The sequence below is a fragment of the Mastigoproctus giganteus genome, chromosome 12, assembly GCF_048544385.1.
Source record: "Mastigoproctus giganteus isolate SK-2022 chromosome 12, ASM4854438v1, whole genome shotgun sequence".
Classification (NCBI taxonomy): Eukaryota; Metazoa; Arthropoda; class Arachnida; order Uropygi; family Thelyphonidae; genus Mastigoproctus; species Mastigoproctus giganteus.
Genome location: NC_143586.1, coordinates 79,571,302 through 79,588,205, shown reverse-complemented (window position 1 = coordinate 79,588,205; position 16,904 = coordinate 79,571,302). Strand labels below are relative to the sequence as shown.

Sequence of the window (16,904 nt, the reverse complement as noted above, 5' to 3'; positions counted from 1 at the left end):
ATCTAGCAGTTTTCCGACCAACCTAACTCTGCCTCAATAGCATCAGCAAATATTCTTGCCCCCTTTCTATTTAAGTGTATCCCATCCCTGTAGAAGCAGTCTCTCCTGTTAACAAGCACAGACCAGGCTGAGAAAAATTCTACCCCTTGAGCCTCACACAATCTCTCCAGGGCAGAACTGATCGACAAGGCTCTCATCATATACTCCCTCCTATCGTATCTGGATCGATTGCAGACACTTTCAAATTCAACCTTAACTCACGGCTTTTTTTCAGCATTGTTTTGGCTATTCCCACAAATAGCCTAGTTACATAACCCACTAACCTTTTTGTGCATTAATTGCAAGTGCTTACATTTTCTCAGTACTCTTATTGGGCAGAGTGTGTGTGTGTGTGTGTGTGTACGTGTGTGTGTACGTGTGTGTGTACGTGTGTACGTGCGCGCGTGGACACAATGGAAGGTAGGGAGAGAGAGAATCAAAACATTAATACATACCATCTGCTTGAAACACTGGGTTAACTGTTCTGATGGGAACATCAATCATATCTACAGAAAAAAATAAATAAATACTCGAATCTAAATATAAATGGTTTTTCATGTTCTTCTAAATGTTTTAAATGTTATCCTTGAAAATTTCTGTGCAATTCAACAAATCAAGCCAAATTAAATAAAAACTTCTACAAAGAAATACATTTGGTTTAAATTATGAGTCAAAGAAAACTAAATAGTATCCAAAATCCATAAGCAATTTATCATTATGATGATGACTTCTAGAAGTTATCATCATAGAAGCACTGTATAGCATCTTGCATAAAGATCACAGTATGCAATGCACTACTCTTTTGCAGTTTTCGTATGCTGCTAAGTTGTAGTGTGTAGTACTATTCGGCCATCATGATTCATACATGCAGTCCTAATTAATTTCTCTCTTCAAAGTCTAGTAATGAACTATATAAATATAGCTGCAAGACTACTTCATTTTCATGCAGTTGAATATGAATTGTCCACTAATACATGTGGTAACTATATAATTTACACTTTAGATATATAAAAATTTATTTACATCCTTGAATTTGTAAACAAATGATAAAGTTACAAAAGGTTTGATATATTTGTCATTTTTTGTAATTGTTATCAAAACAGTAGTTTATGTGAACAAACACATTTTGATTACTTTTTTTTTTTAGAGAACCACACTATTAGAATCAGAAATTAAGTAAAGATACTGCTAATGCAGCCTAGATCTGGCATCTAATTTTTATGCGTGAGAGAGAGAGAGAGAGAGAGAGAGAGAAGATTAAATAAGCAGGCTACTTTCGAATATGTTAATTTTGGATAATGTTGATTTCTGCAGTAGTTTATTTACACGTATGATTTGTACAACATTATGCAGATAATGTTTGTATTTTAACATTATCTTCAGGAACACATTCCCTTTGTGGACTTAGTGACTTCAAACGTTCCCATTTGTCAAAGGGGCACCTCCATAGCCAGGTGGACAGGAGCAGCAGTGTGTAGCACATGCTTCTTGATTTAGACCAGGGTTCGAGCCCATGACCACCAAATATGGAGGATGTGGAAAGGTCAGGGAATGACCACCGCATATCCCCGGAGCAATATGGCCTTAGCTGCTAATGCTCCTAAAAACCAAATAACAAACAAACAAACATTTGTCAAAGGCCATGCATAATGTCCAAAACATTATGATATTATTCTAGTTTTTTCTATAAGTTAACCTAACTGTTAAATTTTTTTTGAATATTGTAATTATGCAAGATGGATTTTAATACTAACCACGTAGTTTGGTGTTTCTTCTCAAATTCAAACTTCAGTAACTTGTGTTACAAATCTTTACTAAAATGTAAAAGCTTATGCAACGGATGCAATCCTCTCCCGTCCCCACACCATTTAGGAGTTCAGAGACACATCTCACTTTTTACAGCATATCAATGCAACAAATCATGTATCACTAGTAGTGTATATACTGTAAATTCCCACTATAATAATTTTGCTTTTTAATACTCTTTTTCTCTGATACCATGGCCAATTCCATGAAGTGCCATGCAATTTTAGTGTCTATAGTGCACCTATCTAAAAGCTTTCCCACTTATAATGTTTTCTTTTAAGATCCCAAGAAGAAATAAACCCAAATATAATCCTCCTCCTCCTCTTGATTTTAGTTTTGAGAAGGGGATGATAGAAACTAAATTCTAGGAATCATTTGTGGTGTTGGTTTATTTTACAGCATATCAGCCGTTTATTTCACAGAGTATTTAACTCAAAGCTCTACAGATAAAAATGCCATCCCATATATTTCAGTGTTATTTATTGCTGCAGTTGCACTCTTTCGCCTCTTTTAAAATTCAATATTGTTCATCTTCTTTCCTTGTTGCTACAGTAAATAACATGTGTGTGTGTGTGTGTGTGTGTGTGTGTGTGTGTGTGTGTGTGTGTGTGTGTGTGTGTGTGTGTGTGTGTGTGTTCAAAACAGCATCAATAAAAATTGGTTCAGAAGTCACTTTGTGGCACGAAACTTGCTAATTAAGTTCATGAATAATGGCATTATTATTATGTTAATATCACACTTATCATGTTTATAATATTCAGTTATATAACAGATATATCTAATTTAATTTTAATAAAACCTTTTTAAAATGTTTATGAGATCGCAAAGAGCTTGGCCTGAGTAATAAATCCCATACAGGTACTGGTACTCTGAGAATTGTCTCAATAATGCTTTTCTGGGTGTAACAGATTTTAAATGTCTAGGACCCTTATAATCATCCTTTATATATATCTCACTCCCATGGATCAATATTTTATTGTGGTGGGTGCTTGTTAATGTCGATGAAGCTGAGAACTATGCCATTAGGAATGTATGCTCCTAGCAGGGCCACCCATGTTGGACAAATCAAACCTAAGACACCAGACTAAATCAATTCCAAATCTGTCAACCCACACTGGACCAGCATGGCAATTATGGTCCATTCCCTCAACATGGCTTTACAACAAAATAAATGGCCCTCATTACCCAGAGACCTGCAAGCTACTACCTATGACAGCGGGAAGACTGGCTCAATGGCAAAGGCTGCTAAGATCACCGGGCTCAATCAGAGTGCCTTTGTACTTTAAACATTGGAATGCTTAAGATTCAGTCTATTGAGTACAGACTCGCACCTAGAAGAACTATTACAAGAGCTGAAAAACGTCAATTAAAACATCATCGGTTAATGTGAGATTCAAAGAAAAGGTGAAGATTTAGTCAAACTAGAAGATGGACATTGGCTGCACTACAAATGAAAAAAAAAATGGGCAGCATGGTGGAATTGGGTTCCTGATCACCAAAAGACTAACAGATTCAACTACAAATGTAGAAAATATTACAAAAAGAATTGCTTGCTGTGCTATTAAGCTAAATAGTTATACTATTCTCTTCAAATTATTCGAGCTTATGCTCCTACAACTAGCCACAGTGATGATGAGGATGTATTGCACCTTTATAAGCAGGATGTCTACCACTAAAAAATTGTAATGGGAGATTTCAATGCAAGAATTGGTAGATCCAAAATGTGAAAATATCTGTCAGCCCATATGCAACTGGAAAAGAAATGATAGAGGAAATCTACTAACTGAATTTGGAGAGAAACAAAATCTGTTCAGCATGGACTCATTCCTCAAGAAAAAGGCCCAACAAAAATGGATGTGGAAGAGCCCTCTTGGAAATACCAGAGAAATTATAAACTTGGAGGCTACTAGGATTTTCAGACCAACTACGAAATATTGTTTAGGGTCCAGGCCTAAATGGATGTTGGATGAATTAATGAAGCTCGTGGCAGAAAAGAAAAATGCATGGGATGCATATAAACTATCAGGCGACACAGAAGCCTACGGCAGATATAAACTAGTCTGTAATCAAGTCACAAAGGAGGTTAGGCAGGTGAAGGCAGAACACAAGAAATCTTTGGCAAAGGACACAAAGAAAAACAACAAAGAGTTCTTTACTTATGTAAACTCTAGAAGAAAGAGGATGAATCAGATTGGTGCACTTAACATAGATGGTTCGACTATTGATGATCTGCTCAGGTAACTGATAAATTGAATGAGTATTTTGCATCTACATTCACACATGGGGAGTTATTCAAGGAAGGGAATGACAAAAGTTTATCAAACTCTAACAGGGGGAGATAAGTGATTTTGTAATAACTGAGAGCAAAGTGGAGGAGAAATTGTTGAAGTTAAACATAAAAAAGGCACCTGGGGCAGATTGAATCTATCCAGTTATAATGAAGGAGGCAGCAAGGGAAGTAAGCGAACCTTTAGCCATAATTATGAGAGCATCCTTAGAGTCAGGGGAGGTCCCCATGGACTGGAGATGTGCAAATGAATCCCCAATTCACAAAGGGGGTTCAAAGGTGACATATTTATAGGCCTGATTAATTTAACTTCTGTTCTGGGGAAAATAATGGAGTCACTGGTTAAAGAGGTGATACAGGATCACCTAGACAAGACAGCAGTAACAGTTCAGCCATAGCATGGGTTTGTTAAGGGGAAGTCTTGTCTGACAAATTTGATTGGATACTACGATGTGGTCACAAAGGAACTGGATGAAAAAAATAATTTTGATATCATATACTTGTATTTCAGGAAAGCTTTTGATACTGTTGCACATGGAAGACTGCTGTACAAATTGGAGCAGTATGGTATTAAGGGCAAGTTACTGCAATGGATAAAGGGATGGTTCAGTGGTAATAAATGGACGCTGCTCTAGGGTGGACTAATGTTTTTAGTGAAGTCCCTCAGGGTTTGTTGCTGGGCCCATTGTTGTTTTCTGTATTTATCAATGATATTGATGAAGGTATATCAGGCCTAATGTCCACATCTGCAGATGATACAAAGGTTGGGGCAGGGTTGTTAATGACAGTAAAGACAGTATGCTACTACAACAGGATACAGAAAAGTTAGGCAGATGGGCTGAGAAGTGGTAACTGAAGTTTAGTACATTGACAAATGCAAAGTACTCCATATGGAAATACACTAACCCAAGAGAAATGTACCAACTGTATGGTACTACACTCATGGAGGTGGAGAATGAAAAAAACCTGGGGGTAATTGTGCAGTCAGATATAAAGTTCTCTGAGTAGTGCAGACAGTCTGCCAGGGCAGGTCATGGAGTTTTGTGAATGATATATAGGAATTTTGCTAACAGAGACAAGGATGTGATTATCCCTTTGTATAAGGCAATGGTCAGGCCACACCTTGAGTACTGTATACAGGTCTGGAGGCCCCATTTTAGGAAGGATGTAGAGTTGCTAGAATGAGTACAGAGAAGGGCAACAAGATTGGTGAGAGGAACAAAGGGGTGCACTTACGAAGAAAGACTTAAGTTCTGAAAGTTGCAGCAGCTGGAGACTGGGCACCTGTGGGGTGATCTTAACGAGATGTATAAGGCCTTGTATGGTTTGAGCAGGCTAAATGCTGATGGGAAACTTCCGCTTGCTCAGATTAAGAACTTGAGGGGGCATAGATTCAAATTGAGGAAAGTTGTTGTTGTTTTGGTTTTTAGGAGTATTAGCAACTAAGGCCATAGTGCTCCAGGAATATGCGGCGGTCATTCCCTGACCTTTCCACATCCTCTGTATTTGGTGGTCATGGGCTCGAACCCCGGTCTAATCAAAAAGCATGTGGTAAGCACTGCAGCTCCTGCCCACCTGGCTACGGAGGCACCAATTGAGGAAAGACAGTTGTAGAATAGAAGTGTGAAAGTTTGCCTTTAGCCAGCGGGTAGTTGATTGCTGGAACAGACTTCCATCTGTTGCTGTGGAAGTTGATAGCATAAATAAATTTAAGGCTGAGCTAGACAAACATTTGGAGTGCCTGGATGGGTGGAATGTGAAGGGGTTTTTTTTTCTTTTTCTGTTTTTGCATCATATGCCTCAAATAATGCTAATAATGTTAATGTTAAATTACTTCATACTGACAAAGAATAAAATGATATTCACTGACTGCTCCATCTTGAACCATTTCAATGTTGGAAGCGACCATTTGGTTACTGGGAGCAAAAATCAAAACTGAGTGCAAGAAAGAATGAAAGAAATTGGTCATGTCAAATAAAGTGAAGAAGACAGACACTAACCACCTATTGAAAAAATGTCAAAAGTGTGAACTACAACTGTCCAATCAATTTCACTGTTGCAAGACCTTCCTGTCACAGATATTTCAACCAATAGCAACAAAGTCATTGAGACTATTGTAGATACTTCCTATGCCTTAGCACCTACTGTAAAACAAGAAAATCAAAAGAAACAACTGCCATGATAAAAAAGAAATGAGAAATGAAGAAAGTAGTAACATAAGAAACAAGATAAAATATGTAAAAATGTGTAAGACCATAAGAAAATGCACAAAAGAAGAAATTTGCAAATTCAACATCGATCTCATCAGAACATTAGAGGAAAATCAAGGGCTAAAGAAAGCAAACAAAAATGGTTACAGACAAGAGCCAAATGTTTGCTTTGCAGCTTGAAGCTTCAAACAACAAGAACAACAACAAATACTAAAACATGTTGAAGAATTTTATTAAAATCTTTATAAGGATAAAAGACAACAACCGGATAAAACAGTAGAGGCAGAAGCTGTAGCAGAAATTTTTGTAAAAGAAACAAATGATATAAAATCAATGAAAAATGGCAAAGCAGCAGGATCCGGTAAAGTCACTGTTGAAAGCTGGAGGCAAGCCAGTATGTAAAGCTCTAGCCAAACTATTTTCAAAATGCCTTCTACTTATGAAAGTACTGTAGCATGGTGACAAGGCAGATTTAAAAAACTACCAACCAATAAGCCTATTGCCAGTTGTCTACAAGGTTTTCACATAGACACTTTCAAGATTAAGAGATTACTGATGTGGCACAACCCAAAGGACAAGCAGGTTTAGGAAGCAGCTTCAGTACAATGGATCACATCCAAACAGTGCAGCAAGTTACAGAACAGAACAATTTATACAGGCTTCCATTTTGTATAAGGTAAAGTGCAGCCATTATCAACCCACTGCAGGATGGAAGCCTCCTCAACAATTCATGCTGAGGGAAATGGACCATAATCTGCCACGCTGGTCCAGTGTGGGTTGGCAGATCGACCGTATTCAGCAGTCAGGGGCTTGAACCCCGGTCTACTCAAAGAGCGAGTGCTACTGCACTCCCGCTCTTGATCACTCAGCTACGGAGCCTTCATCAACTATGAAAAAGCATTCAACTCAATCACAAAACAAGCAATAATCAATGCCCTATTCAACCAAGGTGTAGACAGAGCTTACGTCAAGATTTTCCAATATATGAAAAGGCAGCTGCATTAATATACAGGTCAACAATGATAAAGTTCAGATCAACACAGAAAAATGTGTCTAACAAGGAGACACACAATCTCCCCAAAACTATTTTCTGCCTGTTTAGAAGAAATTTTTTGCAAGCTAAATTGGGATAAAAAAGGACTCAAAATAGATGGAGATTACCAGAATCACTTATTTTATTTTATTATTATTTTTTTTTTTGTTAGTTGTTGGCACATCAGCTTCTGTAGCCATAATGCACCTCCCAAAGTTTTTGCATTTACTCTGATCCAAGCCCGAGGTGGGATTCAAACCCACGACCTTTGGGTTGCCAGGCAGGCAGGCACTTTACCTACCCGGCTAGCCTGGTCGGCACCGGAATCACTTACAATTTGCAGATGATATCATTCTCTTTTCCAATGATCTGGAAGAATTGCAGCAAAACATTGAAGAACTGCAGCATGAAAGCAAGAAGTTCAGTTTGAAGATGAATATCAAGAAAACAAGGGTTATGTTCAAAACACAGGTTATATTAAAAATTTACCAGGCCAAAGAAAATCATGACCAATAGACAAGAACTATAAAACATGGAAAGGTATACCTTTACCTTGGACAAGAAATTTCAACAGATGGAAACAGAATGGCATATAAAATTGGTATGACAACCATTTGGAAAGCTAATATAGCCTTCAAGACAAACATGCCACTCTGTCTCAAATGAAAAGTTGGCGAAGGTAAAGAAAGCCTGCACGAGAAGCACGCAAAAGTTCGATGAAATTTACCAATAAAAGTACTTTGCTGTAACAGCATTTGTATCGTTGCTCACTCGGTACACAGACGGTGGGTGTTATCGGTCAGGAGTAGAAATTGAATCCCATGGGAGACCGAAACCCTCCCGAAGTGGAGGGGGTAACCTGACCTTTTTTTCTTTAGAATCACTGGTGGATAAATTGTTTATTAAGAAAAAAAAAAAGCAAAGGAAGCCCACACGAGAAGAATGGCAAGCTTCAAAAACGTTTAGCGGTGAAACTACGTTACGAACATTTTTTACAATACCAGAACTTCCAATATGACTGTTCGTGATTCAATTAGTGATTCTAAAGAAAAAAGGTCAGGCTACCCTCCTCCACTTTGGGAGGGTTTTAAGCTCCCATGGGATTCAACTTCTACTCCAGACCGATAACACCCACCATCTGTTTACCGAGCAAAAAACAATACAAATGCCGTTACGGCAAAGTACTTTTACTGGTAAATTTCTTCAAACTTTTGCATGCTTCTCGTGCAGGCTTTCTTTACCTTAGCCAAAAGGTTTTTGGTCAATGTATCCTCCCTGTCCTAATATATGATAGACATTAGTCTGGGAGCTACCATAGACAGGGTACACATACATGCATACATACATGTCCTAATATATGGTTTTGACATTAATGCCAAAGCTTTACATCGATTGAGGGTCTCGATCTTTGTAAATTTGGTGCTCCATACAGAAAAGTATGGAGCACCAAATTTTAAACATAACCAAAAGAGACCAAAAAGCATGCACGTGGATTCACCAACCAAGGTATGCGACATCATTGAAAAAACAAAGTGCTTAAAATGGAAATGGGCATGTCACATATCAAGAAGAATTGATGACAGATGACAAACAAATTTTGAATGCTTGACTCTAAATGCCCAAGAAAAAGACGAAAGATGAGGTGGTATGTTATTTACCTACATTAGTGTGCAAATATCTTGTCTTTTGGTAAAAACAATGCCCTTTCAGTTCACAAAAGAGAAATATGCAGACATACATTTTATTTATGGTTATTGTGATGGCAATGCAACAGCTGCCATTCCCGAATATCAATGGCATTTCCCTAACTGCAGGATTCCAAATTGACAAGTGTTTACATATAGACAAAGACAGCTACAAGAAACTGAATCATTTGTAATGAAATCAGAATGCCAGTCGACTATTCAAGAAGAAGCTGCTGTGGTACAACGTAGCACATCAAAGAGTACTCAGAAGTTATCTGCACACCTAGCAATCCCCCACATAACAATATGGAGAACGTTATGTTCTGAGGGGTTTTATCCTTATCATCCTTAACCTGTTCAGCATCTTCAAGAAAGAGATTATGGTGCAAGATTAAATTTTTGTCAATGGTTAATTGCAAACAATGAATTTTGCTCACACATTTTGTTCACTGATGAAGCAACATTCACACATGATGGGGTGAATAATATAAGGAACACACATGTGTGGGCCAAAGATAATCCTCATGAAGTAATTGAGACTATCTTCCAACATCATTTTTCATTAAATGTCTGGTGTGGCATCATTGGCAACCTGACTGCGGATACACGTGCTAACTTTCTGGAACATCAGTTGCTACTCCTTTTAGACAATTGTTGTTTGTTATTTGGTTTTTAGGAGCATTAGCAACTAAGGCCATATTTCTCCGGGAATATGCGGTGGTCATTCCCTTGACCTTTCCGCATCATCCGTATTTGGTGGTGACGGGCTCGAATCCCGGTCTTATCAAGAAGCATGTGCTACACACTGCTGCTCCTTCCCACTGGGCTATGGAGGCATCCTTTTAGACAATGCCCCAATAGCAAGATGAGCCCAGATGTATCTGCAGCACAATGGAGCACGTTCATTTTCATCGTGTTAGACTATCTCAACATATCCCAATCATTGGATCAGTCACCAAAGCCCATATTCCTGGCCAGCATGATCTTCAGATTTAAATCTGCTGGATTATTTTTTTTGGGGGCACATGAAGGCACTAGTGTATGTACGAAAATCTGACAATCCATATGCACTTTTGCAATGAATCATGGATGCTGCAGATCAAATTTGAAACAATCCAAGAATGTTGGAGAATGCAATCACATCTCGACTGTGTGTTGCTGAAATGTGTATTGAGGACATTTTTGAGAAATGAATCTTAATTGTTTGTAATGTTAATTTATCCTTAAATAAAGAAGTACAATTGAACTTGGTTATAATGAGCATCAAGGGACTGACAAAATTTCCTCGTTATAACCATTACTCACTATATCAGTGATGAGTTAAATTTACCTCCTATTTTTTTTTAATTCTCAATAACTTGATAAAAAGACAGATTCAAAAAACAAAAGAAATATTAGAGAGAAAAAAATAATATTAGTATATACCTACATATTATTTGTATTAATATGCTTGTATTCAGTTTTTAAATCAATTCAGCCAACCATTGTCACATACAAAATTGTCGCGTCCAAATTGTTTAGCAAATTTTTCCACTTGTGCCTTCAAGATCGGACCATCTATTAAAAATCAAGCACTTTTGTGTAGTGAACCATTGAAGCAATGCTTCATCGGCATTTATAACCTCGCACTTTCTAAAATTTTTTTTTTTTTTTTTTTTCAATTATGTTCTTTTTCAGTGCCAATATGTAAACATGTTTATTCTTCCACAATGTCGTTACTGTTGAAGAAGACAAATAAACTTTTTATACACTTCATTTTTTGCACCACATTCTAACTCACAAAAAAATTGACTTTTTCACGAATCAAGAAACACTTTCTTTTGTTAGTAGACATGTTTCCCAAGGAAGGGCTCGTTTCTAACTAATTTTACTTTAAAATGACAGTAAAGTGACCTGCATACAAAGTTGTTAGAAGTCCCGAAATGCATACAAAAATCCTTAGAAGTCCCGAAATGCATACAAAAATCCTTAGAAGTCCCGAAATGCATACAAAGTTGTTAGAAGTCCTGAAATAAATTTATGGCTCGGAGAATACAAGATAATCTGTAAATAGGGTAATCTGACAAGTGAAATGCCAATGCACTATTGTATAGCCCTCCTGTTCCTGAAAGGACAAGGTCATAAACTAGTCGCTAATCCGATGCGATGCAGGTGGTCATAAAAGCTAAGTTGCCTTTTTCATTTGTCTATTCCAAGAATTGGGTTTTTCAACTACCGAGCAATTAAGAATGTTTGCATAGTTACCAAAATTTGTATGGTATATCCATGTAGTGTGCTTGTTATAACAATGAGTGATTGTATGGGAATACACATAAATTAAAATCATCATTAAAGCTTTTTGCTCATTACAGCTGTGATGTCGTTATTTCCATGGTCAAAGTTTGACTGTATTTCATCTCTTGTCAAGAGTGAGTTTTAGTGTTGTTGACTAACCTTACAAATTCATTCAATTTTTACAAAACTTTGAACATCCCTAGTGGCCAAAAGAGACATTTCTGGACCTATGTTTATATGCAATTTTTTACTTATTTTGGGCCATAGAACATGCTTCTGCAGTGGCAGATTACTCCTGAAACACCGCGCGCGCACGTGTGTGTGTGTGTGTGTGCACGTAGGACTCTGTAACAGAGTGGTCAGGATTGGGAGTGCTCTTTGAGTAGACCACAGTTCAAGCCCCTGACTACTAAATATGGTTGATCTGCCAACCTGCACTGGACCAGCGTGGCAGATTATGGTCTGTTTCCTTCAACATGACTCATTGAGGAGGCCTCCATCCTCAATGAGTGGATTGACAATGGTTGCAGATTTATTTTTATTTTATTTATATATTACACATACACAAATATAATCAGAAAAATGATTAAAAACTGTTTGTTTCCCACAAAAAATTAAATGGGTTTACAGAAACTACACATTTCCATACAATTTTTACATAAATGTGATATCTAGTAAACCTAAGTTTTCATTACTATAATATATATTTTTAATTTTCTTACCTATATATATTTTTTATTTGTTGTCTTATATTTACTATTTCTTGTCTAACCACATTTGTGCATATTTGCAGTTTAAAAAAAATGTATGTCAATTATCAGTATCAATATAATTTGTAAATAAATGAGTCTATTATACTGAATTTCACATTTCCACATTCACAAATTTAAAAAGCTGTGGTTACTTCAGGCAGTAGTTTTGATATACACATTTTAAATGAATGCTGAAAAATAATAATTAATACACTTAATAATAATAATGAGAGTAATAATAATAACAGTAGAAGCACTTACTATTTATAATTTTTCGCTGACGTGGTACAACAAAAAATCTGATGATGAGACCAACAATTATGCTAACTCCAAGTGACAATATCAATACTCCCCACCAGGGAATAATATTAAACTTGAGCACTAAAAAATAATAATAATAATTACAAGAGTCATTCAAATATAACTGTAATTTCACAAAAAAAAAAGTAGTAATTATAAAGAAAAAAAAAATTTTTTTTTTTTTAAATTTTAAATATAATTCCTATTCTTTCATTTTAACAATTCCAACATTGTATGAGGATTTTTACTCTCTGTAAGAATTCTCTACTCTGCATGTCTAATCACCACAGGAGCTGTCCCAGGATTTCCTAAAGGAGTTAAGAGGGCTAAAGCATTTCAGGAGCCTTAATAATCATGTAGTAGTAAAAAAATCCACATTATTTTAATGATAAGGAGGTTATAGCTGCTTTATCCCTATCTGGGACCACCCCTGTCTCTAATCACATTTGTGCCACTTACATCACTTCGTTACCATCATAAAATTGATTCCACTTCAAATCAGGAATAGAATAAAAGCTATAAGGCAAAATATTTTAAGATTTTAAATCCACTCTTCTTATACTTCCATAGTTTGAGGAACTTGTGGCTTAGCACTGTCATCATCTTTCAATAAAACTCTTCTGCTCAGTATACCACAACTTTTTTGTTCTGACAGGATGCTGAAAAAACCTTACCTGCAGAGCATCATGTTTACACTTTCTTAAGCTGCTCAAACATGCCTGAAATGTAACATACTCGGTACATTAACTAACTTGTTAAACTTTCTTTAAGCAATACATACTTCATACTCACTGTTGCTTCATAATTCTATAAATTTCTGAAAGTTTTATTCAAACATATGAACACCAAATTAGTAAATGCAGCTCAATCTTGGTGCAATATTGTAAGGAAAATGTCATCTTTATCAATATGACTCATTCTACATAAGGAACAATTTTAAACTGACTAAAAAAATTGTTTACCAAATGTTTGATTATTGAAATAAAAAAAAAAATACTTTTTAATGACCAAAAAGTTTAATTATAAATAAAGTGCTATTACTTTTTAAATTGCTTTTGTATAAATGAAAATTTCAACCTGCTTTTTATAATTCATAATGAAATAACAAAAAACAAAATAGTTATTTTTTAACAGTTTCAATACTCAAAATTGTTACTTTACTCTAGAACAGGGCTTCTTAAACTTTTTTCATTCACGACCCCATTTATGATTGCGAGTTTCTTGGCGACCCCCATATAAATATAAAAGAAAGATAAATTAATATTTTTTGATGATTTATTTATTAGGTAACAATATACATATACATATGAAAATATATAGTTTTAGAATTCGTTTTGAAACATACAAAAATCTAAAATTAAAAATTGCACAAAAAATTGTAAAATTGTATTTATTATAGTTACAAAAATTATATGCCCTATTTTTCATCAAAATTGCATTTTTTGCAATAACATAAATAAAAGGGGATTCTGACCGTCTTAGTTCGCTCGAATATATTCGAACGCAGTCGTTGAGTGGTAAGTATTAAATTAAAATTAAAGTAAAAAATTTAATGAGATGGATGTGCCTGTTTTTTATTGCATAACAAATTAAATCTTGGTGGAATGTTTGACACTGCTGGACGTAAGACCTCTTCAACATTTTTTAGCGCTGAACGATACTGGGATTTAATATGTGTTAAAGCTGAGAAAGTAACTTCACATAAATATGTGGTGTTGAATGGCAGAAGTACATTTAACGCCATATCAGCGATTGTGGGAAATTCAGTTCTAGTTCCGATCCAGAATTCAGTCAAGGACTTTTTTTTGAAATTGTAGTTTTAAGTTTGAGTCACTCGAAAGCTCAGCAAATTCCTCTTGAGCTTTAAGTGGCAGGTGATCAATCTCACTTAAGCCAATCCAAAACGGCTTTTGAATCCAAACTATTTTTTGGAAATCAATATTTAATATAAAATATGTACAGAACTGTGTTTCTAGCGCTTTTAAGTGATCTACAATAATTTTTGCAATAAAAGTTTTACAATGAATTTTCTCGATTATAAAATTGTCGACACTGGAAAACATTTTGAACGAATTTTTTTCTACCCTACTTTTCCAAATGTTGATCTTTTTGATAAAACTTTCAATTTTATCATTCGAAGTAAATATATCGCAATTTTTTAATTGGAGAGACAAGTTGAGATTGTTTAATTTCGCAAAAATATCTGACAAATAACACAGCTTGGATAGCCATAAGTCATTTTGAAAAAAAGCAGCAAGTTCACATTTTCGTTTGGTTAAAAATATTTCGATCTCGTCCTTTAATAGCAATAATCTTCTTAAACTTTGACCTCTTGACAACCATCTTACTTCTGCATGTAATAATAAAGTTGTGTAGTTGGAATCCGTATCCTTACAGAGATTTGAAAATAAGCGGCTGTTAAGGGCATGGCTCTTAATAAAATTTATAATCTTAACAGCATCCTGAAGCACATCGTTCAATTCTGGTGCTAATTTTTTTGCTGCAAGGGCCTCTCGGTGAATAAGGCAGTGAGTAAAAGTTATATGATCATAATGAGCAGCTTGAAAAAATGATTTAAAACCAAAATTTTTGCCGATCATCGCTCTTGCACCATCTGTGCATATTCCACAGCAATTTTTCCATTCTAAACCTTCAGTTTTTAAAAATTCGTCAACTTTACAATATATGTCTTTCCCTGTAGTATGGTCTTCCATAGGATGACAAAATAACAATTCTTCCTCCACGCTTTCTTTATAAACGTACCTGACATATACTAACAACTGAGCCAATTTAGTAATATCAGTTGTTTCGTCCACCAACTGAATTGAAAATTTTGGGCTTTCTTTAATTCTTGTAATAAGTTGCACTAATTGGTCCTTGTTAATATCAGAAATTCTATTCGAGACAGTGTCGTTCGACAAAGGAATTTTTCGAATATCATCGCCATATTTACTTCCATGTAGTATTTCTACCATTTTAATAGCAGCAGGTAATACAAGATCTTCTCCAATGGTGAACGGCTTTTTATTTTTAGCAATACAGTATGAAACTTCATATGACGCTAGTAAACATTTTTCACTAACGGTTATAAATTTTTCAAAGGATTTTTTTCTTTATTTAAAGATTTATACAGTGTTTCAAAATATTCTTTTGGTTTATTGACATACGAAACATGCTTTGATTCAAGATGTCTTTTTAATTTTGATGGTTTCATTCTCTCCAGAGCCAATAATTCATTGCAGATCAAACAAAGAGGTTGTTCATTATCCTTACAATTTTGAAATGTAAAGCCAAAATGAAGAAAAGACTCATCATATTTTCTTTTTCGCACATAAGATGCCTGTTTTTCAATATTTTGTCCTGCCTGAGAAGAGTTTGTAGCATTATTATCTGCGTCATTGCTATTCTTATTTAAGTTCAGCCATTTATCCATGGCCAAAAATTATTTTGATCCTAAAATACAATAAATATATAAAAATAACATATTGCATATAATAATTGATTTATTAATTACCGAATAAATAAAAAAAACTAAAATCTCGTTACGGCGGAACACTGACAATTGACTACACTAGAAGAGCGTCAATACTACACTAGTTCACATTACAGTCAGTGTTATTGAATCATAGTCTCGCTGCACGTGTGCGCGCGCATTCCTCCCTTTGTTCGTGTGCAGGTGTGTGAGTGTGACTCTGCACAAATACACATCTAGATGTTATAAAATCGTGTATTTAAATATTTGACATTAAAATCTCTCGCGACCCCAGAATTTTGCTACGCGACCCCAAATGGGGTCACGACCCATAGTTTAAGAAGGCCTGCTCTAGAACAATAGAGTGAAGTAACAATATTGAGTATTGAAACTTAAAAACTTTTTTATTCAGTACTCTAGAACAACAGAGGACTTCTGGATTGGGGATGGACAACATCGGAATCTCTTTAATGAATCCAAACAACAATAATATACAGAGATAACGTAAAAATAAAACTAAAGCAATAACGTATATTTACATATAAAACTATTAATTTAAAATAAGGTAAAAGTAATATAAAAGACAAAAACAGGAATAAAACATGTTCGCTTTCAACACTCCAGGATGCTTTCGTGTACCATAAAATTGTAAAACAATGATACAACAAATATATAAGTGAAGTGGCATCAGAGCAGGATAAAAGGATCATATGACCGGTAACTACTTGCACAATGTCCTATGATGTTATCTATGATCCCTCTGAGTTAAGACTTATTCATAGAATACAAAGGCCTCAGTTGAAGCAAGCAGGAATGATGGTAATGTAAAGTGATTCCAACCAAAGAGCCATGATATGGCTGATGGGCACAATCTACCATATAAACTTGACTAGGATCAAATGAGTATCCTATACTCCAAAAAATGTTCATAGTAGAATACTATTTAACTAATATTTTATTTAACTACAAATAAATGGAAAAGGAGCATGCATGGAAATTCACTAATCATGTTAATTTTCTCAACAACAAAATAAGTGGAATGTTGA

General features: G+C 35.3%; 1 protein-coding gene across 1 annotated transcript in view; it reads right to left on the bottom strand.

Annotated features, from left to right (window-relative positions):
* The window catches only part of LOC150077218 (sodium-dependent phosphate transporter 1-B-like), a 137,632-nt gene that overhangs the window by 68,584 nt on the left and 52,144 nt on the right, over positions 1–16,904 (bottom strand). Inside the window, exons 8-9 of the mRNA XM_090386695.1 lie at positions 12,348–12,467; positions 495–545 (exon numbers count right to left, since the gene is read on the bottom strand). Coding sequence (XP_090242821.1) covers positions 495–545; positions 12,348–12,467 — 171 coding nt within the window. The remainder of the gene's footprint in view (positions 1–494; positions 546–12,347; positions 12,468–16,904) is intronic.